General features: G+C 45.4%; 1 protein-coding gene across 1 annotated transcript in view; it reads left to right on the forward strand.

The window, feature by feature from the left end:
• The window catches only part of INTS6 (integrator complex subunit 6), a 428,531-nt gene that overhangs the window by 107,302 nt on the left and 293,877 nt on the right, over positions 1-27,352 (forward strand). Inside the window, exons 4-5 of the mRNA XM_078657272.1 lie at positions 6,206-6,295; positions 11,783-11,966. Of these exons, the coding sequence (XP_078513398.1) occupies positions 6,206-6,295; positions 11,783-11,966 (274 nt within the window). The remainder of the gene's footprint in view (positions 1-6,205; positions 6,296-11,782; positions 11,967-27,352) is intronic.

Below are 27,352 nucleotides of genomic sequence, written 5' to 3' on the forward strand. Positions count from 1 at the left end.
CACAGGTCTGCTACTGCAGCCTGGGTAAGGTGGTGCATGCACCCCTTAGTAAGATATAGGTTACCTATATCTACCTTATAGCACTGACACATATACATCTACAAGTCACTCCTATGGCAGGCCTTATCAATCCTGAAAGCAGAGTGCTTGGTTTTGCGTGAGAGGATGCTCATGTATGAGCAGGAACCCTCTGCAGCTTTCGGAATCACTTCTATGTAGCTTTCCGAATCACTTCTCTGTAGCTGTTTTGTGATGCAGCCAGACCATATACTCTTAAGTGCATTATAACCTCGTGGTTAATGTAACTTTGGAATGGCTGCATGGAAACATGTTGTGTTTGGTGTCAAACACTTTGGAATCCACCCCCGCCCCCACCCCCTATTCCCCCCAGCCAGTTCTGGCGGCGGGGGTTGAATTCCACCCTTTTAGAGGGAGAAGGCATGTACACACTTACCTAACCACTTACCTAATAGTTTAAAAGAGCCCCAGCATCACAAAATGGATGCTGCAGCCACAGACACAAGTCTGACCTCCTGCTGGTGGATGAAACTCCAGCAGGGGAGGCCTGGACAATAGGTTTCCTGTCACAGGGAGATGTAACAACCTCCCAGACAGGCTTTAGTGTATTGGGGCTGGGTGGGTGCATTCAGAGAATGCTTTTCAGACAGTGCTGGGGGCACACTTTGTGTTCCTGTGCATACCCCAGTTCAAACCTGTTGCAGGGGCACTCCGCCCCTTCTCTGGTGCGAAACTGGACAAAGGGAAACCCCCACCCTGGGTCCTCCCATAGGTGGGACCCTAGAGTAAGTCCAACCCCTAAACTTAGTATAAGTATAGGATCCCCGGTCCTTAGGATTTTAGATTACCCTCGACAAAACTCTGCAACATATATCCTGGAACTTCGACATTCTGTTTCACTCCTTGGGGTCAAGGAGTGACTCCCCTGTTTAAACAGGCATCAAAGAAGCATCTTGCCGGTCTGCATTTCCAAGGCACCTGCCGGATCCCGACAGATTTGCGTAACAGGACCCAGACTACCAGATTTCTCCGAGGCCGACCCGAGATCCCAGCAAAGCGGAGACCCGCAGTCCTCACGAGTGACGTGGAACCGGAACCCCTGGACACCGTGCACATTTGCTAGTGCATCAACTTCCCGAGCTTTCCCGAAGTTGTGCATTGGGCTACTTGTTTTGCAAGCCCCGAGCACCCTTTGCACCGAAGACTGTGGGCCTACCCTCCACAAGTGTTCCGTGGGCTCGCTTCTAGCATTTCCACCCTAGGCTCCTTCGCGAACCCTAGTCCGTCGACTGGAGGGTCCCCACAAAGGTAACTTCTGTTTCTTGGGATTTCCTGGTTGCTCCAGACGTGTTCTGACTCCCCTCCAAAGGGTGAGTCCCTCAGACCTTGCTGGTCTGCACCAAAGCCAATCTTTGCTTTCTGCGTGGGTTGCTGTTGCCAAGGCTTGTTGGGTCCAATCCGGAAACCGACACCGCAGCACTCTACATCCTTCATGAGACCGCTCGAATCCAGCTCCTGGTCGTCCTCGACGCCTCCTGGTCCTCGTGGCTGAAGAGTCAAGCTTCACCTTCTTCGCCTGAAAACACTCGACATCTTCTCATCGCCTTCCTGGTCACTGGCTAGTGACCCAGACTCTGTCCCCTCTGCTTTAAGGTTCTTCAGATCTTCGATTCACCCTTGGATCCACCCATACACTTTCGACTTGGTCGCCAGCAGCACTTAGCAGCAGATCGCCATTGAAAACTATGACAAAACCCGACACCAAAAGACACCTATGCACCCGTCTTCCCTGGGTGAGGTAACTCGAGTACTCCGGTGCTCCCGTGGGTGTTGACTCTAGAACCTCCTAGTTCTAAAGGGGTTTGCTCCAAGTCCTCTTCTAAGTGTCCTTTAGCTGTAATTTTCCAACCACGACTTTCCCCATAGGAGTTAATGGTGATTTGCGGCTGTGTTTAGACACTGCACGCGTCCCCGTGGGTCCCCTGTCACTACCTTGGGTGGTTCCTGGTGGCCACAGCGGTTCTAAAGGCTCTAGGCCTTATATCTGTCAGTCGTGGTTCTTATACCACTTTCTTAGTATATGGTTTGTGATGCCCCTAGGGCTAATCATATATTGTGCTAATTTACTGTGAGCTAAATAAGTTTACTGAATGTACTTTTGCCTATAGCCTCATAAAGAGACTAGAGGGATGTGTTTAGAATAAATACATATATTTTATATATATACCTGGTGTGGTTCTCCTTTCATTTTGTCATTCATGAGATTATAGACTGGTAAAACAAGCTGATTTACATACCTTCAAGACTTAGCCTGAAGGCTGCTCTCCACAGCTACCACTTGGATAGCTTTCTATATAGGTTGTTTTTAAACCTACCATCAATAGGGGTTGTTTAGACTGGTGCAAGGTGCCCACTAGAATAGTGGACAGCAAATGCCAGGCCAACCTCTCACAGTATGTATACATGTATTTTATATATATATATATGTGTATGTATATATCTATCGCATTATGTTCATAATCTTGACCCTACTTTAGCAAAGAGAGTCGATTTTGTTATTTGTGAAGCTCTACCAGATTGTAACATCCAGTATAGCAGAAGGTGACATTCATGGCACACATAATACACATTACTTCAGTAAGAACATTAAGATTCAAATCTTTCCTGTGGCAAATTCTTTTTTAGATTATTTTGTGAGAGATTAGTGTGAAGAACTTGTGCAAGGTTTACTCCTGAAATGGTTGCATGATGCCAAGTCAAACAGTGGCATTATTTGCCTGTCTTTTACCCTAGTTTATCTTCAACAGAAAGTGCTTTGGATATCAAGGGTGCTCGCTTACATAGATAGAAGTGAGGAGGTTCCTGGCAGTCTTGGTCCCCCCCCTGCCCACCCCACTTCTCAGGGAAAACAAGGTTGAGGAAATGAAAGTACAACCAAGACCAAGGGAGGTAATATTATGGAGAAAAGGTTAGGAGGAGAATAGAGGACCAAAGGAAATGACCAGTGTGAAGGGTGACCTAGATGAAGGGTACACAGTCTTGCAAGACCAAATGTACTAGTCCCAGTTGCGACCTTAGGTCAAATAGTGGAGTAGTATCCTCTCTAGGCACGATCTGTTAACACATTTACCAGCATCATTCACTCTGAAATGAGGGGTTGCCATTTCTAACCACAGCTGTATTCCATAGGTAGGCTATGATTTGAAAGTACAACACCTTTGCCGTCAGGTGTAGTGTCCACCTGGCCAGCATCATTAAACTTTGATCTGGGGAAGGAACATTACAAGCCCTCCACCTGCAAGTAGTGCTTCAGAGTTGCTGTTCTTCTCAAAACTGGATCTGGGTCCCAAAGTATCCCAGTTATAGGCCTCAATGATCTAGAAGGTCACATAAATGTTTTTTAGTACGTTTTCCTCCAGGGTGGCTGGTAAGAGAAAGGTGCTCCAATTGGATACATTTTATCACCTCATTCATTCACAGTTCTGGGGAAATTGCAGGTAATCCCTATACTCCAACATTCACAATGCTTCTCAGAAGTTCTCAAATCTCTACTCTAATTCAGCTCAAACATTGCCCGTGAGACTCTACCTTTAAACTCTGTTTGCGTCCTTATTTTCACTTCCATTTAGCTTACATCACTTTCACTTGTTGCACCTGGAGACATATCTACTTGAAGTGAGGCTTGACTTCTGTCACCTTTCACTCTACTGTTTCAGGTGAGGCTTCACTGACACTTCAGCTTGTCAATTTTCTGCAAAATCATATCTGATCGCACAGTTACTCCTCCGTGGCCCTGCCTCACACTACCTTGGCTTAATCTGCATCATTCTCTGAAGCGGTTCTTTTGTACTTGCACAGGAAAGGTTGGAAAGAAACCCTTTTGCCATCTTTGTTCCCGTCATACATTTGTGTCTGAGGTCTCACCACTGTCTATCTGCAACAGGTGGAAACCATCGCAATGGACCGCACGCCGCTAGCGGTCCATTGTGATGGTTTCTACAAATTGGCTCCCTTGAGCTTTGAGCCGACGGGCTCCTGGACGACGCACCTGCGTGCCGGTTTGGGCATCGAGGCCATTGGCGGTTGTTTGGCGGCCTTCTCTTCCACCCCTATTTTTCTCTACTGATGAGGGAAGTTATCCCGAAACCCGAGCCATGTTTCGGGCGATATCCAAAAACCCGGGACATGTATCTGGTCTAGAGATCATCAGTTCAACAAGTACCTACTTGCACCCACATGGGTGAACCACTCAAGAACTCCATGTACCAGAGTCCCTAGGGGCGATCCGGAGGAGGGGCTAGTGGTGTGCGGTCCATTGCGATGGTTTCTACAAATTGGCTCCCTTGAGCTTTGAGCCGACGGGCTCCTGGACGACGCACCTGCGTGCCGGTTCGGGCATCGAGGCCATTGACGTTTGTTTGGCGGCCTTCTCTTCCACCCCTAACTATTTTTCTCTACTGATGAGGGAAGTTATCCCGAAACCCGAGCCATGTCTCGGGCGATATCCAAAAACCCGGGACATGTATCGGGTCTAGAGATCATCAGTTCAACAAGTACCTACTTGCACCCACATGGGTGAACCACTCAAGAACTCCATGTACCAGAGTCCCTAGGGGCGATCCGGAGGAGGGGCTAGTGGTGTGCGGTCCATTGCGATGGTTTCTATCTGCAACAGGTGTCTATAGTGTGCCCATCATATCAGCCACACCTCTTAGGGAGTGCCTCCAACTCGCTCCCACCAGCAGCAACCAGAACTGAACAAGCTGGATACAGACGTACCAAAATCAGTCATGTTAGCCGAGGGAAGGCTTAGGCCACCATTGATAATTGAGGTGAACCAGCAACCGAGGAGAAAAACAGCCTCCGCTCTCCCTCAGGTAGAGCTATCGCCATTGGTACCCATCACTGCCCTGTACACTGTCTCCATTGCATGACTCCATGAAAAAGACTGAAGAGATACTGTGTACTGCTCCGGTTGCCTCCTGTCTAGGTTGTCAGTGGTATGTTGAAGTCCAGCTAATAGCATCTAACAGCTATGTTACAGGAGCGGAGCCCGTAACCTGAGCATAGTGGCACTCGCTGGCAGACTTATTACCCCCACACATCCTATCTGAGCCTGTCTGTGGGAGATCAGATATCTGAGTGATTCTTCTCCCCTCTTATTCTATGCCAGTGAAATCCTTTACATCCTGTAATAATATGCAGTGAAAATACTGTTTAATGCATTGTTAGGTTGAGTAGGACAGTGGCTGAAATACTGACTGTAGCGAAGTTCTGAAGAACTGAGCTTCACAACTGGAAATGTTTCCTTGACTTTTCGGCTCCAATTAGGGCAGGGTGTGTCATTCTATGCTCCAAAGGTGTGCGATTTGGTTGATAGGTGAGCAGCATGTTAACCCTCAGAGACCCAGGGAATAATGTTCTTTAGACCTGACATCACCCCTTCTCAGCCCAAGGATTTTGAGTGGAGATAGGATTAGCAAAACAGATCAAGTTATCTCACTAGTGCCAAAAAGGCAGTCGAGTCATACTGCAAGACAACAAAATAATTCTAAAAAGAATAGATACCTGAAAATCAGAAATGCCATCAAGTTGTAAAGTGTTGCTGAGATGCTCCTTTGAAATTAGCTTTAGAAAATATTTTTTTTAAAACCAACGTTAATTAAAGTAAATCTGACAAAATATCATGCCTTTCTACACATTTTCACACTTGCCTCTGGCCTTGTGATTGATTGAAAGTATTTGATTGCGTTTGTGTTTGCTGTCCATAGCCTCTCACTATCACATACTATATGAAGAGATCATCTCTCAAAGGTGTTGTTGAAGGTGTGCCCATCAGCTTTTGCCTTTACCATTGCAAAAAGAGTGTATGTTGAATAGTATTGAAATTGGGCTGTGGAAGGAAGATATTTCACCGGACTTAATCATGTTTTGTCAACTTTTTCATGCGCATTATGTAGTCGTGTGCACACGTACAGAAGTGTCATTCTGCAGCAACAGAAGCAAATTAGCAGACTGTAAAAAAAAATAATCATCCACGATATGTAACTGAAAGAAAGTTGCTGATTTTGTAGCAGTTTATTTTAGAACTATTTAGCAATGCCACATTTCTTTTGAACAAATATTGAACTATGTTTTGTTTTCCTTTGGTATTAATTGGATTGTTTTACTGTCATTCCTTTCTCAGGGAAGAAACCCATTTTTTCTTGAGCCAGCAATAATTATAACCATCACCGATGGAAGCAGGCTGACTACCACAAGTGGCATTCAGGAGGAGGTAATTTAGGAAATGTGTTTATTAAATACTTCAACTGAAGACAAAGGCCGAACTTGCTGTTGCTGCTTAACTAACGCCCCCCCTCCATAAATAGGAGCTGATAATTGGGATTAAATTAAAGTGTGTGCACTACATGCATTTGAATTGGATACAACATATATTTTCAATACATTTGTCAGAGAAATTCATAATCCGAATATCTGCTTTGGAATACTATTTCACACACATTGGGCCTGACATTTTTCCTTGTCTTAGACGGGAACATAAACCCTCTGGGATTTAAAAGCAGTGGTGTTGGACTTGTACTCAATTACTTTTAAAAAGGTACTCCGATTTGTACGTCATGCTGCTTTGCTTCTAAAATATGAAAATTGTACACAATATGAAAATGAATACATACTTCTTTCTACATAAACATTATAAATATGTAGAGGTTACTTTGAGGTTGAGGTCACTTTGAGGTATATTTAGTATAATCTTTGTTAATTACGCCACTTTTCTTTTGGTAATGGATCTCTAGTACCTTCAACTTCATTCAAGAATGGACTGAAATAAAATTAAGCACATGCATGTCCATCCAGGTGTCACCTGGAGCATGGTATATAGTTGCCTCATTTCGCGGGTAATGGTTGAGCGAGAACATGTATACTCTTTGTTCCTCCCCCCTATATTTCCAACATGTGAACCTATTGGACAGTAACACGCTGAGCTTAAACTAAAGTGTTTGTTTTTAACTCGTGCAGCAGTCCTTTTTGCGTCCATATCATATTTTCTGCCAAACTAACAAAGTGTTGTACTACATTTTATTTATTGAAGTGGTGGATTATAGGTAAGTCCTTTTCTCCACACACTATGCACACACAAAGTTCTGAGGTTTTGATGTGGCTCGCTCCTCTAACCTCTCTGCAAGTGGGTTCCTTCAACACAGTTCTGATTTTCATGACTACTTGACTTTAATCTGCCAATCCTCATTCGCTGCGTATGAGTAGAGGAGGACTCTCTAAACCAGGCTGGCTCTTTTCATGTTCATGAAAACTATACTGGTTGCAGACAAGACCGGTGCAGCAGCAGGTAAAAGGGTAGATAGTGGATTTTTTTGGTTCACTATGTTTGTCGTTCAAGGGAAAAAGATTGGCCTTTCACCAGAGATATGTAACAATTTCTCCCTCGTGGATGGGTGTGGAGAGAGAAGGGCTAACAAACTGGAGTGTCAACTATTTGTGGTTATGGGGATTATTCCTGCTCATCTAGCAGTGATCACCACTTTTCTTGGAAATGAGCATCTGCGTTTCTATCTTTGTTATTAAACTGGCCTGGGCAAATCACAAAAAAATCATGCCTTGCTCTCTTGAGGTCAATGCAGCTTGTGTGTTAGTTTGGTTCATAGTCTAGAACGGAATAGTTTGAGTATTTTCTCAAAACCCCAATGCAGAATTTGTTGTAATGTGCAGAAGGTAAAGAGCAACCTTTTGGAAACTGGAGGTTAACATGTAGATAGTCCACAAGAGAACCATAGCCATCCGTGAATACACGTGGAATGTGTATACTATGGAACTACCATTTGATAACACATTTTGGTCCTCCATAATGAAGCGCTAGAGGAGTACAAGAAACGTATGGTAACGGCTCAATTGCGGATGGCATTACATTCAGCTCTGCAATAGCATGGTTTTTCTCAGCTCTGAGGCTTTAAAGTCCAGATCTTTATGCAAAGAGGAGGCAATCTCTTTTGATGAATAGTAAAGATTCATCCTAAATAAAAAATTTATTTTTTATTATCCTTATTATAATTGTATGCATAATAAAACCATCATTAATTATACTGAAGCACCGTATACAACCCCACATCACCCCCATGTGGTAACATCTGGGGAACTGGTAATGATCCAGTAGATATAGTCAGGCCATTCCATGTATCCAGGCCTTGTCGCTGTTCCTTACCGTATTCCGTCTCAGATCATTGACCTTTTTTTCTGTGTATGAGTGTACCTCTACAGCGACCTGCTCCTATTCCCAGCCCAGATTTTCTCAATTTTCGTGGATTACCTCTTCCCTTATATACTTCCCTCTCCAGCAACTTGCAATGGTCCAACCTGTTTGTCAGTTTCCAGGGGGGGGGGGGGAAGGGAATGGAATGGAATGGAGGGAGAAGGGTGCCCCACTTTCGGGCTATATCCCTCATGTGTGCCATATAACCTGGGTTTATCAGAAGTTTCTGGTAAGTTGTCATGTCAGTAGGTCCCCAAATGCCCAGCAATATCATCCTGTGCTGCAGATCCAAAGTCACCCCAACTGCTTCCTCCAATGTACCCCTCCCAAAAGGGCGCCCACCATTCCACATCCTCAGACAATGCTCACTCTTCGTCCTTCCAATCTGATGTTGCAGCTGTCTTGTGTAGCATGTGCGGTGGAGGATTTTGAGTTGAACTAATCGAAAGCCAGCCCTTATCGCCTCCCTTGTGGGGAATCCCAGTGCTTCCTGCCAATCCTCTTCTATCTCTCCCATGTCCTGCACCCACTTCTCATGGAGTCTCGTGGGGAGGGATTGCGTTTTGTGCATTATAGTGCCATATGTCAATCAGTTTATGGGCCACTTGGTCCTCTTGGCCATCCAAGAGTAGCCCCTCCAGAGGTGAGTCTTCCTATGTCTCTTCGTCCTGTGAGACACATGTCCGAAGGGCATATCTCAATTGAATATTTCCCAGCCATTGCAACTCTGACACCTGGTATTCTGTTCTTATGTGACTGAAAGGCACTACCCCATTAGCATCCCAAACATCCACCAGCATAGAAATACTATCCTATTCCAGCCTTGGAATCCCATCAATCTGGAGCCCTCCCAGAGCATAGTCCTCTGTGTCAACCTAGTATCCCACCCCATCCTCCAGACAGCAACAACCAGGTTAGTGGCCGGTCCCGCCTCGGGAGCCAACCAGTCTCCATATAATACATACAAATAGCTCTGGTCGCCCATTCCCAACCTGGTCAAGTTGAAAAGCAGGATCACATCATCAGGGGAGAGGAGTTGGCCGAATGGCTAAGGCGCTCGACCTCGGACCTGGGAATCTGGGTTTGAGTTTTGGTAACAACGCCAAAACCTCCTGTGATTCTGGGCAAATCACTTAATCTCCCCGCGCCTAAAAATGAAAGTGTGTGTCCTCATGTAAAAAACGTAACTTGTGCTATGTAAAGCGCTCTGATACCTGATTCGGTTCGGGTCTAGTTCGCGCTATATAAAACTATACAAAAAAAAAAAAAAATCTGCGTAGGCCCCATCGTTTACCACACCTACCTGCGCTGCCTTCAAATATTTTCGAATACAGGGCAACGCTATCCCTCCTTTATATTTGAACCTTTGTAATATTTCAAGGCAACCCAAGGTTGTCCCCAGCCCAGAGGAATGTTCTCTCGTGTGTGTCAATCTTGGCAAAGACTGCATCCTATATGTCATTTGGGCAATTCTTAAGTGCATATAAAAGTCAGAGAAGGGCCACCATCTTAAACCTCGCCACCCGTCCCAGCAACGTGAGTGATAGTGTATGCCAGTGCTTGACATCCTCCTGTAGTCTGGGTTCCAAGTTCGCTTCATATTGCGATTCAGAATCCCGGGTTATCCATATACAAAGTTTTTTAAACTTTGCTTTTCCACTCTAAGCGGTAACGGCAGCGCAAGGGTTGATGACCCCTAAATCTAAATTTGGTGCGTCCTCATATGCAGTTAACTCAATTAACCTTTCTCCTGAGTGTTGGCATGTCTGACCGAAGGTTACACACTTTTCAATCTAGGATTTTACTTCGACCAGAAATTCTCATCTTCTGTCATCTGAAGCACTTCCTTTATGTCTGAGCCGTGTAGACTACTCAGTTTTTCTGGCATTACCACCTCCTCAATAGCTGATGTGCTTGATAGAGGCGGTGGTGCACTTTTCAAGTTGTTTGGCTTTTAGCTTAGTGATTTCCTTTGCTCGGATGGACGAGTCTCTTATCATCTGATCATTAACTGGAATTATACTCTCAATTCTTAATTCCAGAGTTGCAGTGCCATCAGCCAGATGGTGTAGTCTTATCTTTGGACTTAGGATACAATTTTCTGAAAAGGCCCCCTTCTTGAAGTTCCACTTGCACTGTTACATTTACCAGATATGCGGTTTACAGGGAGTATCAAACTGATTGCCTGTGGATTCTTCAGTGTAGACACCTGCAGGTCAGCCATCCAGAATTTGATATGTTACAGATCATTACTTCCTGTTGTGCAGACATACGTTGGTCCAGGTTTGTGAACTTGAAAGCTAGACTTTTTGATTGTCAAACGAATCGGCAAACTTCAGGATTTCCTTGACAGAAGAATCTAAACGTCCGGTGTTTTCTTCTTCAGTTTTTTCCACAAGTTTAATGTTGTTCTCCAGAAGGTCCTTTCCTTTCCTTTGTTCTCAAACTTTTAATAGAGTATCCATTAAACCAAGCAAATTAGCCCCCTGATTTTTCAGCGTCAACACCTTGGTTCACATCTTTACACATATTAAAATATTTGTTTTACCTAATACGAACAAAACCATTCTTACTTTGAACATTTATTTGTAACTTATGGTAATCTTCCGCCCGGAAATGCTGTGCTCAAGCTGCTAGCCCCAGCTGTGCTTTCTCTTGATGTTCAAATGTGACATCAGGGGAGTAGAGGCACCTCCAGACGTTAAACTCATTGCAATATAGCAGAGGCAAAATCGGTGACCTTACATACACACACTTTTATGGGTCACCATTGTTGGTTACTTTGTGTGCTTACTATTAGTCCCTGAATGCATCTTCAAGTAATAATGCAGCTTTCAGTTATGAAAATTTGCCCAATTTGTTTACATCAAGTCTGGTTGCCTATGCGGAGTGTTGCCTCCCGTCCAAGCATTTAAAGTTAGGTGGGGGCTAAGTTGGGAAGATTAGAACGGAGATAAAAGTATTTCCATGGGGTTTCTCGTACTCTTAGTTTTGCTCAGCCACTGCCTCAAACACTATGTGCTGTGCTACAATCTTAAATGCAGAAAACTAGTGCCAAGACCGGTTTCGACCAAGTCATGAACAAATCTATCAGTGTAGATTTGTGTAATATGCCTCCTGTTCTGCCGAATAAAAAAAATCCTATACATAGATATTGGTTTAATTGAATTCTGTCAATTTCCGATAGTAAAATACACAAAGGTAAGTTTTTGCTGGCCAAATACTAGGTAGTGTTGATATCATATATGCTAGTGTTTGCCATAGTGTATGAAGAGAGCTTTATGTAATTCTGTTGCACAGTTTTTAAACTGTTGCACTTTTTCAAATGGGTACAAATATTGTTGGTATTTAACACTATATATAATATGTATATATGTATGTGTGTGTATATATATATATACATATATATATATATATATATATATATATATATATATATATATATATATATATATATATATATTTATATGTGCTTAATCTCCTCCTAATGTCTTTCAGCTCCATTTACCGCTCAACTCTCCGTTGCCTGGAAGTGAATTGACCAAGGAACCTTTTCGTTGGGATCAGAGACTTTTCGCATTAGTTCTGCGTTTGCCAGGTACAACAGCTGCAGAACAAGAGCAACTGGTAGGGGTACCTTTAGATGACTCTGCTATTACCCCTATGTGTGATGTTACTGGAGGTGAGTATGAGTTTGCTTGAGCATGGATCATCAAAGCAGCACACTTATTTTGCTGACAGTATGCCAAGTTCTTCAGCCTGGTTCTTACGAATAATTTTCTTTTTAGTAAATGATTTCTTTGAAAAAAAAAATGTTTACCTTTTTTTTAAAAACGTTGTTTTTGGTTGCCTTTGTCAGTTGCTGGAATTCTATTCATAAAGGTGTTGAGCATTTGTATCCTACTACAGAAATCAGAAACCGTTCATTAAATAATCTCAACAGATTTATCCTCAACTCATGTAAAATATACTTATTTTACTTAAAATCTGAAGATATTTGTAAGGGTGAAGTTGACACACTCTGTACAAAGATTCTGGAACTTAAATAATGTGACCAGGTTAATAGGAAATGAGCAATTATTTCTGCTTGGGAAATAAAACTACAATGGTAAACATGAAACTTTGAATGTACAGAGAGTGCCAAACAAGTGTACTGGGAAGTTCATTCTTAAGTAAAGTTATCCCCCAGTTATGCTGCATTAGTGCTTTCTCAGTATCAAGGATGACCAGTACAGCCCAGAGGGATGGTCGCCGAACCTTGTCAATAACGCCCAGTTCCTACTTGGTGTGGCCGCTTCTTTGCCTGGCTTTAAAAAAAATCAGTTTAAGTGAATGATCTATGGAAGAAAGTCCTCATGTCTGTAGTCTAGGGCACTGGTAAAGAGTTGTACGCCTTGCTTGAGGAGGGATACTAGGCAATAAGATCTGATCACCTCCAGGTCTTTTCTTGGCTTTTGGCCTATCTTCTAAGTAGGCCCCCGGTTTTATGGTATTTATTTTTTGGACATTTCCGTCTGTATTTATCCATATTTATTTTTTGTAATCTTTATCTGTATTTATCCATATTTATTATGGGTTTTGTGAAAAAAATAAAGCCAAAACTGGTATATTTCCACATTTATTTAACCAATAAGTATGCAGTCATGCTTGAAGCCAGGTTAAGTGATACGAGCACCTGCAGAAGATAAATCAATGCACTTATAACAAAAATATGCACATTTCAGTATCGGCCTTGTGGATATCTACAGCTGTTTAAGCCTATTCACTAAAATCCTTTTCTTTTTTATCCCCTTACCTATCAATCCACACAGTTATTAGCCTGGCAGTCATGGTAAAGTGTATTTAGCATTAACTCAAAGCACCCAATTACCGTTTTCATCCACATTTAAAAATAAATACAGACAAGAAAATAAATGTTTTTCTGTCTATATTTATCTGTAAAAATGGAAAACAGGGACCCTTACTTATAAGGGGCCTGGAACATAGATCAGATCGACAGGTCTTGCAAAAAGAAATTAAAGACGATCACCATTTTTGGAGCAATTCTTTTAAGACAGTCCATATGTCCATGGTCTTATTGCTCTTTGCCTTGTTTGTAGCCCTGAATTCAATGGGGACTTGAGAGCTTCACCCTGGGCCAATGAGCTCTTGGACAAATGGGATTAATCTGTGTAAGATTGGACATCTCCCAATCAGTTGATTATCTTGCAAACAGTTGTTCATAACATCTCTTACACCGTTTGGTTTTTAAATTGTCATCTTGGACCACCAGGCCGTCTTGCATTCTAAGGCAGCCTATTCTTTATTAAGCTACTGTCTTTCTCTCTGAGCGTTCAAGCAGGGAACATCCTGCTTTAACCAGCCCTCTTAATACTTTCTTAATTTTAGCCGTGCATAATTGTTCTCTTCCATATCTAATGTGAAAATCTGATCATGAACCACCAACCTTTGTCTTCCTTCCAGGATTTCTGTGCTAGTGTATGCTTTTGGCAAATCTCTAAAGCCATTATCACAAGAAGGGAGCTTGGAGAGAAGTAAAAGGAGGTTGCCCTCCACTCATAGCAAAAACAATAATTAACTCCAGACACCTGCACTCCATGTAGTCCATCTTCAATTTACCTCTCTGTTAGAATTGGGGGTCTCTAGTTGGCAGAGGTAGGTACCTTTTGACCAAATCGGGACCCTTGCTTCTAGTCCGGGTAAGAGTCTACACTCCTAAAATAACCCCTGCTCACCCCCATGGTAGCTTGACACAAGCAGACAGGCTTATCTCAGAGGCAGTGTGTAAAGCATTTGTGAACACATACAGTAATACAGTGAAAACACTACAAATGGACACCACACCGGTTTAGAAAAATAAGTAATCTTTACTAGACTTAAAACCAGACCAAACGACAAAAATCCACAATACTGTAATCCAAATGAGTCTTTAAAATAGTAGAAATAGCTTAGTTCACTTTAGATGCAACACTTTACTCTCACAGTACCTGGGATGTGTAACCCAAAGCAAACAAAAGGGTCACAGGGTAGGTTATGTGCCGTTACTTACCCTCAGGGGAGTGGATACGTTGGTGCTTTACTACTGCGCAGGGGAGTTGAGGCTTGCTTCCTTTCTGTGTGGGGAGTTGAGGTATCGGTTTCTTACTGCGATCCGATGCGATGACGCTCTGGTGTGATGCGACAAAAGGGCGTCTTGGTTACGATGTGACAATGTAGATGCGATGCGTGCACGCCCGACGGCCATGAGGCGACTCGAACTTCTGAGCCGCGACAGGCCCGCGACACGCTTCTCCGGTGATGTGACTACGACTCAGACACGCTTCTCTGGTGATGCAACGCCCTTCGGTAATGTGATGGTGACAGCTGCAGCGGTGGAAAGCTTTGCGATGTGATGGCAACTGCTGCGGTGGGGACACACTTCTCTTCGTTGCGTCGCGCTTACAGCGACACAGTCTCTTAAAAGGCCCAGCACAACAGTAGGCACTTCAATTCCCAGCAAGGCAATTCAGGGGGGAGCTGGTGGAGTCTTGTATCTTTAAGACTTCAAGCATGAGGCAGGCCCTTGGATATTCTTCAAGATGATGGAAGCACACTCAGTCCTTTTTCTCCTTTTTTTGGCAATGAAGCAACCACTGCAGGCCAACCCCACAAACAGCACACAGCACAGGGGTAGCCTCCTACTTCAGTTTCTCTGTTTTTTTTCCTCCGCAACGGGTCGTCTTGATTCCCAGAAGTGATCTAAAGTTCTGGCCCCAATATTTATACTGCAATATCCTTTTCAGGCAGTGTGTGTCTGTACCTAGTCCAAACCAGTTCTTGGTGCATTCTGCCAGTGCGCAACTTCTTCCTTTGTCAGTGTGGGCCAGGGTCATCAGACTCACCACAGGAGGTGGAGCCCCCATTGTGGAAGGCAGGCACCGCCCTATTCAGGCCCAGGTGCTGCTCCTCCCACCACTCCCAATGCAGATAGGTCTATTCAGCCTTGTGCTGACTCACCATGTCTCCTGGAGCCACCCCAGCCCCTGTCACTCCCAAACCAGACCTGGAATACACATCCTAGCAGAGGCAGGCTTGGATGGTTAGACCAGAAAATACCTACTTTCTAAAAGTGGTATTTTCAAACACAGAATGTTAAAACCAACTTCACTAAAAGATGTATTTTATCATTCTGAGTTCAGGCATACTAACCTCTAATGTCTACCTAGTTCCCTGAGTCAGTTAGGATTATAAGATGTTATAATCAAACTGCCCATTCTGGTCTATGGGAACAGGTAGCCTTGCAATAGTGGAAAACGAAATGGTCTGTAATTCACTATCCGGGCATGCCAAACACATCAGGGCATGTCCTACCTTTTACACACAATGCACCCTGTCCATGGGGGTACCTTGGGCCTACCTAGGGTGACTAATATGTTGAAAAGGGAAGGTTTAGGGACTGGCAAGTGGGTGCACTTGCCTAGTCGACATGGCAGCCCCAGGCTGCCCACAGGCTCTGCAATGGCAGGCTCGAGCCATAGGTTACAAGCTGCTCCGGTGGGTGGCACAATCAGTGCTGCAAGCCCATCAGTAGCATTTGATTTACAGGCCCTGGGCACAGGCGGTGCCCTATACTAGGGTCTGACAAGTAAACCAAATAAGCCAGTCATGGAGTCACAAATCCATTACAATACTTTACAATAGCGAGCAATTGCACTTTGGCACTAAATAGCAGTGGCAAAGTGCCCAAATCATCTAGACCAGCAAAAACACAGGAGGCAACAGCAACAAATGGAAGGGAGACCCACACCAATGGTGCCAGGCCTAACACCGTCTGAAATTCATTTACCATAGGGGAAAAATCCTGTTTACATCAAAGTTCTTAAAGAGAGTCATTGTAGTAATAAAAATAAAGTGGCGGTGGGTCCTAGCCACAAAGTAGTGGTATGTATTCATCCAAAAAAGTAGGAAACACCTCACATAAGCAACTATATGTGCCAATTGGTTAGCAGTTCCAAAAGGTGGGGCTTCTCTTTCTTGGCATATTCCTATGTATGCAAGAATGCTTTCCACATCACAGCCATGTGGCAAAAAGGGATTTGGTATGAGTCTCTAATGCTAGCCCTTTCACACTACTGTTTCGGGCCCTCTGCTCTGGAAGAAGCAATCGTCCGAAGATTGACTGATGACACCAACACTAACATGCAACCACAGGGGTACCTTCCTCCTTTATTTGTATGAACCATGGACACATGATTAATAACTCAGTAACCTGCGCAGAGCATTATTTTAAGAATGGCCAACATGTTACAAATCTACTATAGTTTGTGGCGCATTAATTGGGGCAAGAGGACCCAGTGTTCACTTATTGAATCTCCATACCTAAAATACTAAAAAAAAAATGTTTTAAAAAGTCCACTAAGATCAAGAAAAATCCCCAATATAAACTTGCAACGTTCTTACATAGAGCGTGTAGTAGATACTCTTATAGGTGGTATATTTACCAAGAACCCACTGGGCGATTGCCTACCATACCAGTGAACAATCAGTATGCTAAGGGCAAAGTGTAACTACCTAAAAAAGAAAAACATACATGGGTCATATTTTGGCACATACAGAGCATAGAGAGGGAACAGAGGCCCATTACAACCACCTAACAAATCAGAAAGTGAGGTCTCTAGTGTGGTATGTTTTTGAAACCACTATTCTGTCAGATATTGAAGCTGGCATCAAACACTATCACGAAATTGCTGCATTTTTCCTTTCCTGGTACTGATCTAGCCAGAATAACTTCATGCCTCAAAGTGCACCCAGAATCTTTATATTACTATTAAGAGTGTGTGGGCATCTTCACAACATCACATCACCAAAACATCACTCCTGCAGTTTTGTTTCCTTGTCTCTGGTGGCCAAGTCTTTTTGCAACAAGAATGGTGTAGGGGCTTTCTTTAAAACTGAACCTTTTAACCAGACTGCCCATCATTCCTATTGCTCAGAGAGCGTTGTATCTTGAAGCCTTCCTACCTGCGGTGCCAGCAGTCGTGGTGCACAGTCGTCTTTACGCCAGCCCCCTGCATCTACTGGTATTAAAGCCACACCCAGCGCACACAGGCCAAATTACTAGTGTGCTGCAGTGCTCATACATGGCAACCTGCAAGTGACATCTTGCAGAGGAGAAGCAGCCCTCTCAAGTGCTGAGCTTAATAACTACTGAAGGGGACGGATAGTACCGCCTGGGCATAAACATCAAATATTCAAAATTATATGGAACAATTACTAGATCAGTGTTTTAAAGAATAACAAGAGTATAAAAATAATACAAAGAAGTTTAATGAAATGTTTTGAACAGCGTTTTACTTGCACAGGGGGCACACATACCAGAAGATACATCCCCTCCATATCGTCTTCAGGAGACAAATGTGAAAAAAGTCTACGTAAACAATAACTCTTACTCAGCAGTGTTGGTTTCGGTAGGCGAGCCCTTCTACATAAACCGGACTCGAAGTGTATATATGTAGAAAGGAGTCATATGAGGGTACCCAGTTGTACTTCTACCCTCCAAGTGGAATTTAATCATGAATCTTATGCCACTCCAATGAATCTTTTAGACCAAGTTTGTCTACCTTTTTAGAGAAAATCAAATGGGCCTTGCTTCTAAAAACAGCCTTCTCTGCTCCATCCAACTCCAGTCGACCTGCTCCACCAGCGTCTACTCAAAGTCCATTGGGCTTCGTTAGTGCCGTTCAAAGTGTAGAACCAGTTTAATTATCAATTTTCCTGCTATGATTGCACTAAGATGCTTTTGCTTGCATGTCATCTCTTTCCTGGTTGTAAGGCAAATATGAGAAGGACTCAGGGGTAGATTGATAAATCACAAGGCGAATTTTGCAGTTTGTCAGTTTGACTTGGAACCAGACACATCCGTTGCAGATTTTGTCAGCTTGCAGACACTGCACTCCCCACATGGGAAATAACCTCTTCAAGTCGTCAGTAAGGCACTGGAGCTCAAAGGTTTTGTACTGAGCCTCACGTGAACCAATAGATCTCTAAGATTCATTGACCGATGGATCGGGAAATGAGGTAGTGGGATCCCCCTCTGCGCCTTGAGACCCTCAAAGATGAGTAGCCACGCTTAATAAACACTGATTGATTGCTTGTGATCCACCATTCAGTAAGTGCCTTGTTTCTGTAAATGATGCTGCACACTTGTAGCCAGTGGGTCGATTGTCAACACTACAGTGATACAATGTGTTTCAGGTTTTTTGTTCTTCTCCAGTAGTGCCTGGCCTGGAGTGTTGAGTGCTCTCCTCCTGGTATGGTTGATGACTTGTGGCGAATACGTTCTTTGGGTAAGCCTCTTTTTTTGTCCCCGGTTTGTTCCATAAATCATGAAGTGTTGGAGCAATTCTTGCAATACCAAAAGGATTGCCCCATTGGGAAATGGTCCTTCGGTGCTGTGGGCTGGAAAGATGTATAGTGTAGCAGACGGTTCTTATCAGTCGGGTTTTCATGTACAGATGTCACCAGGCCCCCACCACTAGCTCCTATATCCAATTCTAGATAAAAATTGACTGCCAACTGATGCTCCATGTGAGGTGTAAATGTGGGTCCAACTGGTTGAGCCATTGTAAAAACAATTTTAATTCAGACTCCGGTCTCGTCCAAATGCCCGTCGATGTATCTCTTCCATAATGTAATCTGAAACAAAAATTGGACAAAATTGTTATAAATGAAGTTTGACTCCAACATACCCACACATATACATTCCTTGCTGGGTTGGTTGTCCTGTTCTTTCAGTGCCGTCTGGCTTATGGCACCTGTCGGCACCACGTGCCTAGCCCCAGGGAGGTAGGTCGTCACGGGGTGGGGGTAGGGGGGTGGTCTGCAAGAGCAAGTTTTGTTAGATACTGTACAATTACAATTTTTGTGATGGGTTCAGCTCAATTGAGGAAACCGTGTGTGTGTGTATGCGGAGGGCGTATAGTGATACATGCGATGCTAGATGCATATAACTAGCAATTTGGGGGTTTATGTGTTGAACACTTCCGGCGTGACTGTCGGGTAACAGGCACAACAGTGTGTGTGAGGCACTTTGTCGTATTGTGTGTTCGTGGGCCGAAATATGGGGTAATATGTAGGGAAGAAAATGTCGAAATGAGACTTGGAGTACATTATTGAGATAACGGTGTGGGCAATGCTGCAAATATAAACAAAAGGCTCTGGGAACCCATACTTAACAAATGTATATATTACACCTCAAACATTGGATCTTTTATATATACACATGATTGAATCATTCCCCGTTTTCAGGCTGCTAATCCCAGGTACATTAAAATAGCAGTATACAGTGCAAAAATCGAACACATATTGTATATAATGCAAATAGGCCGTAGACTTGAAACAACACAGTATGTTTAGTAACACACCCACCTCATTTGAAAGAAACCAAACATAAGCTAATGAGGTTTAGGCTTAAGTACCCGTACTCCCCCTAGAGGCCACCATAGCTTAGATTTCTACCGCAATTTGTGTGTGAGGGAGTCCCCTGTCCGAGCTCTGCTGTAACCTTTCAGTGAACCTAAAATTGTTTCCATTTTTGGTCTGCCCTGGATTTGAACCAACCCTTTTTCAGCTCTACTGTACTCTGAGTAGTTTTTAGGGAAAGATTTTTATTTTCTGGACCTGGGAGTTCTTGGTCTGACGAGCAACTGTCACCATGGCTGACAAGGTGAAGATATATTTTTAAAACCTGTTTATCTTGTGACAGCAATGAGATTTACACGGATGAACCATAATTGTTTTTACCCTAAACATAAGTCAGCAGATTGCAAGATTTGTAAGTCTTTCTCCACCAAGACTCTGACGGACAGAGAAAGGAGGCTGGCATTAGTTCTGATGAATAAAGAGCATTTTCCTCCCTCTAAAGGCGATGCTCCCTCTTCAGTGAGAACCCCCCCCCCCCAGCACTTCCATGAAGCAGCACACAAGAGGAGTGTTCAGTTTCCTGAGCATGATTTATTTGGTACAGTTCTTGCAATCTCATTGACGTACAATGCCAGTTTTTAGCTTCATTGTTGACGTTGACGTTATTGATGGCACAGGCGTCAGCTACAACTCTGTCATCGAGTATTCCCTCGATAAAAGCACTGTCAAGCATGCTGCCAGCGGCAAAGACCCTATCGTTTCGGGCGATGACCCTACCCTCAACGACAGTGGCCCTACCGTCAAAGACCATACCGTTGACTGCATCACCATTGGGATCCACACAGTCAAATCAAAAATATGGGAGATGTTTTTCCACTTTTAAAGTGGATGAATACATCTCCAGTTCAATTAAAGAAGAGTCTAGTGGTTATACCTCACTGACAGCTTACAGCCCAACACAATTGGATGTGCGATATATTCCAAATTTTGAAGAGGAGGCAATGGATGATGAGTCCTACAGTGAATATTTGTGTCAGCAGGAGTACAAGTCTGGAAGTACACAAATGGTTTTAAGGCAGAAACCACCTAGATATTACAAAGAGCTAGATGTGATCCAAGTGCCGGTGGCCTTCTTATTACTATTGCAACAAATAATGCATACTTTTACTAAATTATTGCCGTAGAAATAATCTAATAAATTTAACATGAGGTTCCTGCTGCTCCGATCCTCCCGCTTACTCAACCTGCACATTTACCAAGTCAATTAAATTCACATTTACCAAGCAATCAAGCAATTTTTATTCGATCAAGAAGAAATTGATCATTTTACAGGAATAAAAACCATCATAATACAATATCAAAAACAATTAAGTAAATTTGATAAGAACATCATTTTCCAAATGAGAACAGAAATAGTTAAGAAGTAATAACAGTTCATTTCAATAAATACTGTTATACATATACTAAAATTAAGTTAATAAAAACTTCATACGTTTCCGCCACACGTACAAAAGATACCTAGTTAGTGCAAATACAAGCCATCTGGTATTATCAGACGTAAATATCCTAATGGCATCAGAGGGGCGAATACAAGATAAAATGCGACACACAGGGATGATCCATTTTTTCCGATAATCATTATATGCAGTACAGAAAAGAGAAAATGTTCTATGGTTTATCCAAACACACAGGGCATATAGAAGAAACAAGTGCATTAGCCCAGGTACTTCTTATAGCATACAATGGTAAAATCCCAAATCTGAGCTGCAAATATATAGCTCTGGCCTGAAGGGGCTCAATGTCATCTAAAAATTGTTCAAAGGTAAGCTCGCATTTAAAGTTAAGAAAATGTATTGTAAGCGGGCCATTAAAATTATTTATCGAGTATTCATGGTCCATAAAAGCCCAGAACCTTTTTTTTTTTTTTAAAACGGAATAGTCTCCTTCTGAATACACCCTGGTTCATCCCATAGATAACTCATACTAAGCTTGGTGAACCAATCCCTCAATTGTTTGAGCCATTTGACCCGCCCTGTTTTTTTCACATTTACTAGTTTCACCTGCTAGGCAGCCATCACCGATACCACCTCCTCTCACGCCAAGGTGATTGGTCCATAGAGAATGCATGGATGATGGAGAGGAAGGTGATCTACCACCATGCTGATAATGATGGCAGAGATGTTCTTGTCCCAAGCTGAAACGATGGGCCAGTTCCACAAGATGCAACAGATTATATCTCGTTTATTGATTAAAAGAGCTGCCAAGAAATCCAACCTATAGATCAACAATGTTTTCTGACTTTAAAGAGCAACCTCGTACATATGTTACGGTCAGAAGATCTGAAATTAATGAAGATACCTGCTACCGTTCCAGCTGTGATACCTTGTCTGGAAAAGAAATGCAGGGCCCTGGATTCAGATATGGCTAGCCACAATGGTCATTCTAAACCGGATTCAGAATTGTTTCAGCAGCTCAGACTGGGACCGAGAACCTAGTACCGCCATCATCTAGTCCACCAGACAAGGATAGTAAATGTATAAACAATCTGGGTTGGGGAATGTTTTCCTTCTATGTCAGAAACCTCAATTAACACCCTGGCGATTTCAGTTTATGATCGCCAGATGTGGCATGACAGAGCTCCATTATTGGAGTTTATCTCTGAGGATAAATGGGAGATGGCGAGAGATCATAAAGGAAGGAGAACTAACCTCTTTGATTAATGATGCTGTGATGAATGCTGCAATTACGGTTTTCGGTTGTTGGCAGGAGGGACTGTACTAAGGATGCAAGGCTGGTTAAAATTCATAGCCTTCTGTACTGATGTCCAATCTAAAATCTTAGACGTGCGTTTTGATGGGCTCATTCTGTAGTAGGGGATCTCTGTGTATAGTCATAATCTAGTGAATAGTCCCGCCCATGTGCGTGGACCCCGGAGCAATCAAAAATAATCTCTTACAGTGTCAAAAAATGCAGAAATGCATAGACACTTAAGAGAGAATTTAAAGACCGATAATGCAGCCTAAAAGGCTACACTGTCCAGTACTTCAACTAGAAATTCCACCATAAAATCCACAAAACAGCAAAAGCCTGTACAGATTTCCATTGCTTTAACAGCAAACTCCCTCAGGAATGATAGAGAGAAGAACCTGGACAGACAAGCCCCGTAGGCTGCCATTATGTGGCTCAGAACAGGATACTGTGCCTTTAAGAGAATCTTCCAGAACCTTCTCCCAGTATCCCAGAATGCATAGCAGGTCCAACTTACTTTCAGTTCTTTTTTCCGGCTCCTGCAAGCAGGACCCTGGAGCATTGAGCTCTCCCTTTTCAAGGGTTTTGTTGGTGTTTTTTCACTAAATTCGATTTTGTGTACTTTTTAAGTACTCTGGTGACTTTCTTCTTGGATTTCTGCACCCTTTTGTTGTCCATAATGCCTGCATTATTTGACAAATGCCCGGAGTGCTCCAGGAAGAAGGCCAAGTCAGATCCCCATGAGGTGTGTATCCTCTGCCTTCCCTCTTCCCACATCCCAGAGGAGTGTGAGATCTGTAAAAGCTTCTCTGGCAGGACCCTGAAGGACAGGAGGAAGATCAGACTTCAGGGACTTGAAGAGAGAAGACTGAAGGCTCAAGGTGGGTCTGGAGTGGCTTCTACTGCCCATGCTGAGGCCTCTGGGGGGCTCCCCAGGGGCAGGAAGTCCAGCAAACGTCCACTGTCTCTGACTGGGTCGGTTGCTCTGACCACGACGTCGAGAGGAAGGTCCACGGCCAGTTCCCGGTCTCCCCAGGGCTCTGGGTCGAGAAAACGTCGCCCGTCGACGTCGAGGGACTTACACAGGCCGCCGTCGAACCCGGTGTCGATTTCTTCGGCGTCGAGTGGACGGCATCGGAGGACCCGGCGTCGGCGCTCGCCGTCGAGGCGACACCGCCGTTCGCCGGCGAGGACGTCGTCGTCGTCTAGGGGGTCATCGAGGCCGCCGTCGAAGCGGACAAGGTCGCCGTCGAGGCAGAAGAGGTTTCCGGCGCGGAAGAAGTCGACGTCGAGGCGATCGAGGTCGACGTCGAGGCGATCGAAGAGGTCGCCGGCGAGGCGGTCGAGGTCGCCGTCGAGGCGTAAGTGCTCGCCGTCGAGGTACAGAGGATCGTCCATCTGGTCAGGATCGACGTCGAGGCATAGAAGCCGGTCGACGCCGAGGCGTGTGAAACGGTCGACGCCGAAGGGCCGCTCGACGTCGAGGGGACCACGTTCGACGTCTGGACACCGGTCTTCGACGTCGGGGGGTCGTAAGGACAGGCCGAGGACTGTGGGGGGCTCCCCTCAGTCAGGAAAGGATGGTGGGTCGCCAGGAACGGTGTACTCAGAGGTGTATACCCCGAAGAAGACTATTACACCTCCTCCTTTGCCTAGAGGTCCTCCTCCGAGGGCTCCGACCCCTCCTCCATTGCCTCCTCTACCTGCTCTTCCGTCAGGACCACAGGCCCCTGTGCCTGGTGCTCCTCCTCCGGTTCCACCGAGGTCGGTGTCAATGCCCAGACTTCCGACTCCTCCAAAGAAGACTCCTAAGTCGAAGGTTCCTCCTAAGCCCAAGACGTCCGTCCCGGGGAGGCCGGCGGAGCGTCCCAGACCCAGGAGATCGAGGTCACGCTCCGGGAAGAGAGACAGATCTAGGAGGCATAGGTCCAGGTCCCGTTCGACCTCTAGGACCCGTTCATATTCACCTACGTTGTCGGATTCACCGGAGACGAGGGTGTCTCCGATAGATGACATTGGCACATTCCAGGAGGTTCTTCTGAGGGGGGCGGCGAAGTTGGGGATCAAGGTGACGGCCCCTACGCCGACGACTTCTGTGATCTTCGAGACTTTGCACAGGAAGCACCTGTCTCGCCCCCTACTGCCCTTGGTGCCAGGACTGGTTGAGCCTGCTGAACAGCTCTTCCTTACGCCGGCCGTGGTGAAAGCCGCTCCCTCCAGGCTTGTCAAGAAGTACAGGGCGCCAGAGTCGGACCCGGCCTTCTTGCGGATGGACCCAGTGCCTGATTCGGTGATTGTGACGGCGGCTAGGAAACTACATGCTACCTCCCCGTCCTCCACTGTGCCTCCGGATAAGGAGAGCCGCTGGATTGACTCTGCTGGAAGGAAGGCGTGTGGGACGTCTTCCACGACGATGAAGGCCTCCAGCGACTCGGCGTTGCTGGGGCGGTACGACCGTGCGCTGTGGGATTCCATGGAACAGTTTGCGGACCTTGTCCCGCGGGACAGGAAAGAGGACTTCATGGAGATCGTCCAGGAAGGGATGCTGGTTTCGAACCAAGCCATCAGCGCCGCGGCGGATATCTCCCTGTTGGCCGCACATGGATACTGCCACGGTATCAATCAGAGACGCCATGCTTGGCTCCGGCTGACATCGCTCAAGCCTGAAGCGCAACAGCGAGTGGAGAATCTGCCGTTTTCCGGCGACACCCTCTTCGGGAAACATGCAGATGACGAAATGGCCAGGATGAAGGCTGAGACCCTGACGGCCGTGGGCTTGGAGAAACCCAAAGACAAGAAACCCTACCGCCAGTTCCAACAACGGTTCAGGTCGCAGGGTAGAGGAAGGGGACAGTCTTCTGGGCAACCGCAGCAGCAGCAACAACAGCAGCAATACAGAAGACCCTTCCAGAAACGTCAGAGGGGTAGAGGGGGACAGCAGTCCTCTACCGCGAACAAGGGCCCGGCTGGGTCTCGACCCTGAGCGGCTACTTCCCCTTCGTCCGTTACCCGCTCTGGTGGGGGGAAGCGTTAAATTTTTTCTGGCAGAGTGGAGAAAAATTACTCAGGACAAGTGGGTGCTGAATATTGTTTGCAATGGATACAGTCTTCGGTTCATCAGCCCTCCTCCATCGATTCCTCCGGTCAGCTCACAGTATCAACTGCGCGAGCTCCAGGCGGAGGCCGACATCCTTTTAAGGAAAAGGGCGATAGAAGATGTACCTCTGTCTCAAAGAGGAAGAGGTCTGTACTCCCGGTTCTTTCTGGTCCGCAAGAAGGACAAGAACGAGTTCAGGCCCATTCTGGACTTGCGACAGGCAAACAAATGGATTCGCAGAGAAAAGTTTTGCATGCTGTCGTTGCATCAGATTTATCCTCAGCTGCAGCGGGGAGACTGGCTTTGCGCCATAGACCTACAGGATGCGTACTTCCATGTGCCCATTGCACACAAACACAGGAAGTTCCTGCGATTTCAAGTCGGCACCAATCACTATCAGTACACGGTACTTCCGTTCGGGCTGAAGTCTGCGCCCCGGACGTTCTCGAAGTGCATGGCAGTGGTAGCGGCACACCTGAGGAAGAACAAGGTGTTTGTCTACCCATACCTGGACGATTGGTTGATCAAGGCCTCCTCCTTCTCGGAAGCTCAAGCACACTTCCAGAAGACGTGCGTTCTCCTGAACAAGCTGGGGTTGCACATCAACATGTCCAAGTCTGTCCCGATTCCGGTCCAGTGCATCCAGTACTTGGGAGCCTCCATCGATACGCTGTCGGCAAGCGTGTCTCCTTCGGAAGAGCGACGTTTATCACTCCTTCGGAAGGCTCAGGCTCTCATGTCCACTCCATCCACGACAGTGAGGACGGTGTCTTCTCTGCTGGGATCGATGGCCTCTTTCTTGCATCTTCCTGACACCACATGCGCGGCTGCACATGAGACCGCTGCAGGAGTGCTTGGAAGATCAGTGGGACCAGAGGAGAGGCTCTTGGGACGACAAGATACGACTGTCTCTACATGCTCTTCAGTCTCTGAAGTGGTGGTGTTCAGCGGAGAATCTCCTCAGAGGGGTTCCCTTCCACAAGGACATTCCCACACAGACTATCGTGACGGATGCTTCTCTCCTGGGATGGGGAGCGCACTCCGGAGACCTGCAGATTCAAGGACGTGGTCCCCGTCGGAGTCCACGTACCACATCAATTTCCTGGAACTCAGGGCTGTTCACTTGGCGCTGAAGGCCTTTCAACCGTCCTTCCGGACCAACTCTCTGCTTGTACAGACGGACAATACGACCACGATGTATTACCTCAACAAGCAGGGGGGCTCGAGATCCCGCACTCTGTCGCAGGAGGCGCAGGCGATCTGGCATTGGCTTCTGGCTCGAGGACTCTCGATAACGGCCACTCATCTGCCAGGTGTGCAGAATGTTCAGGCAGACGAGCTGAGCAGACTGATTCAGGAAAACCACGAATGGGTCATAAACGATGAAGTACTAGGAGACGTCTTCGCAAGGTGGGGAACTCCAGACGTAGATCTGTTCGCCACCGGCGAAAACAGCAAATGCCGAGACTTCGCCTCCAGGTACTACCAGCCGGGGACGCTGGGGAATGCGTTATGGATCAACTGGTCGAACAGCTTTCTGTACGCTTTTCCACCCATTCCCCTGATTCCAGCGGTTCTCATCAAGCTCTCCCAATCCAGGGCGAAGATGATTCTGATTGCCCCGGAATGGCCCAGACAGTGGTGGTTCACGGACCTACTTCACAGGTCTCTCCTTCCTCACATGAAGCTGCCGTGCAGGCCGGACCTTCTCACGAAGTTCGGGGGGCGGATGGTGCACCCCAACCTCTCGTCTTTGAGTTTGGCGGCATGGCTCCTGAAATAGTGCAATATGGCCATTTGAATCTCCCAGAGGATTGTATGGA

Source organism: Lissotriton helveticus, chromosome 8, assembly GCF_964261635.1.
Source record: "Lissotriton helveticus chromosome 8, aLisHel1.1, whole genome shotgun sequence".
NCBI classification, from domain to species: Eukaryota; Metazoa; Chordata; class Amphibia; order Caudata; family Salamandridae; genus Lissotriton; species Lissotriton helveticus.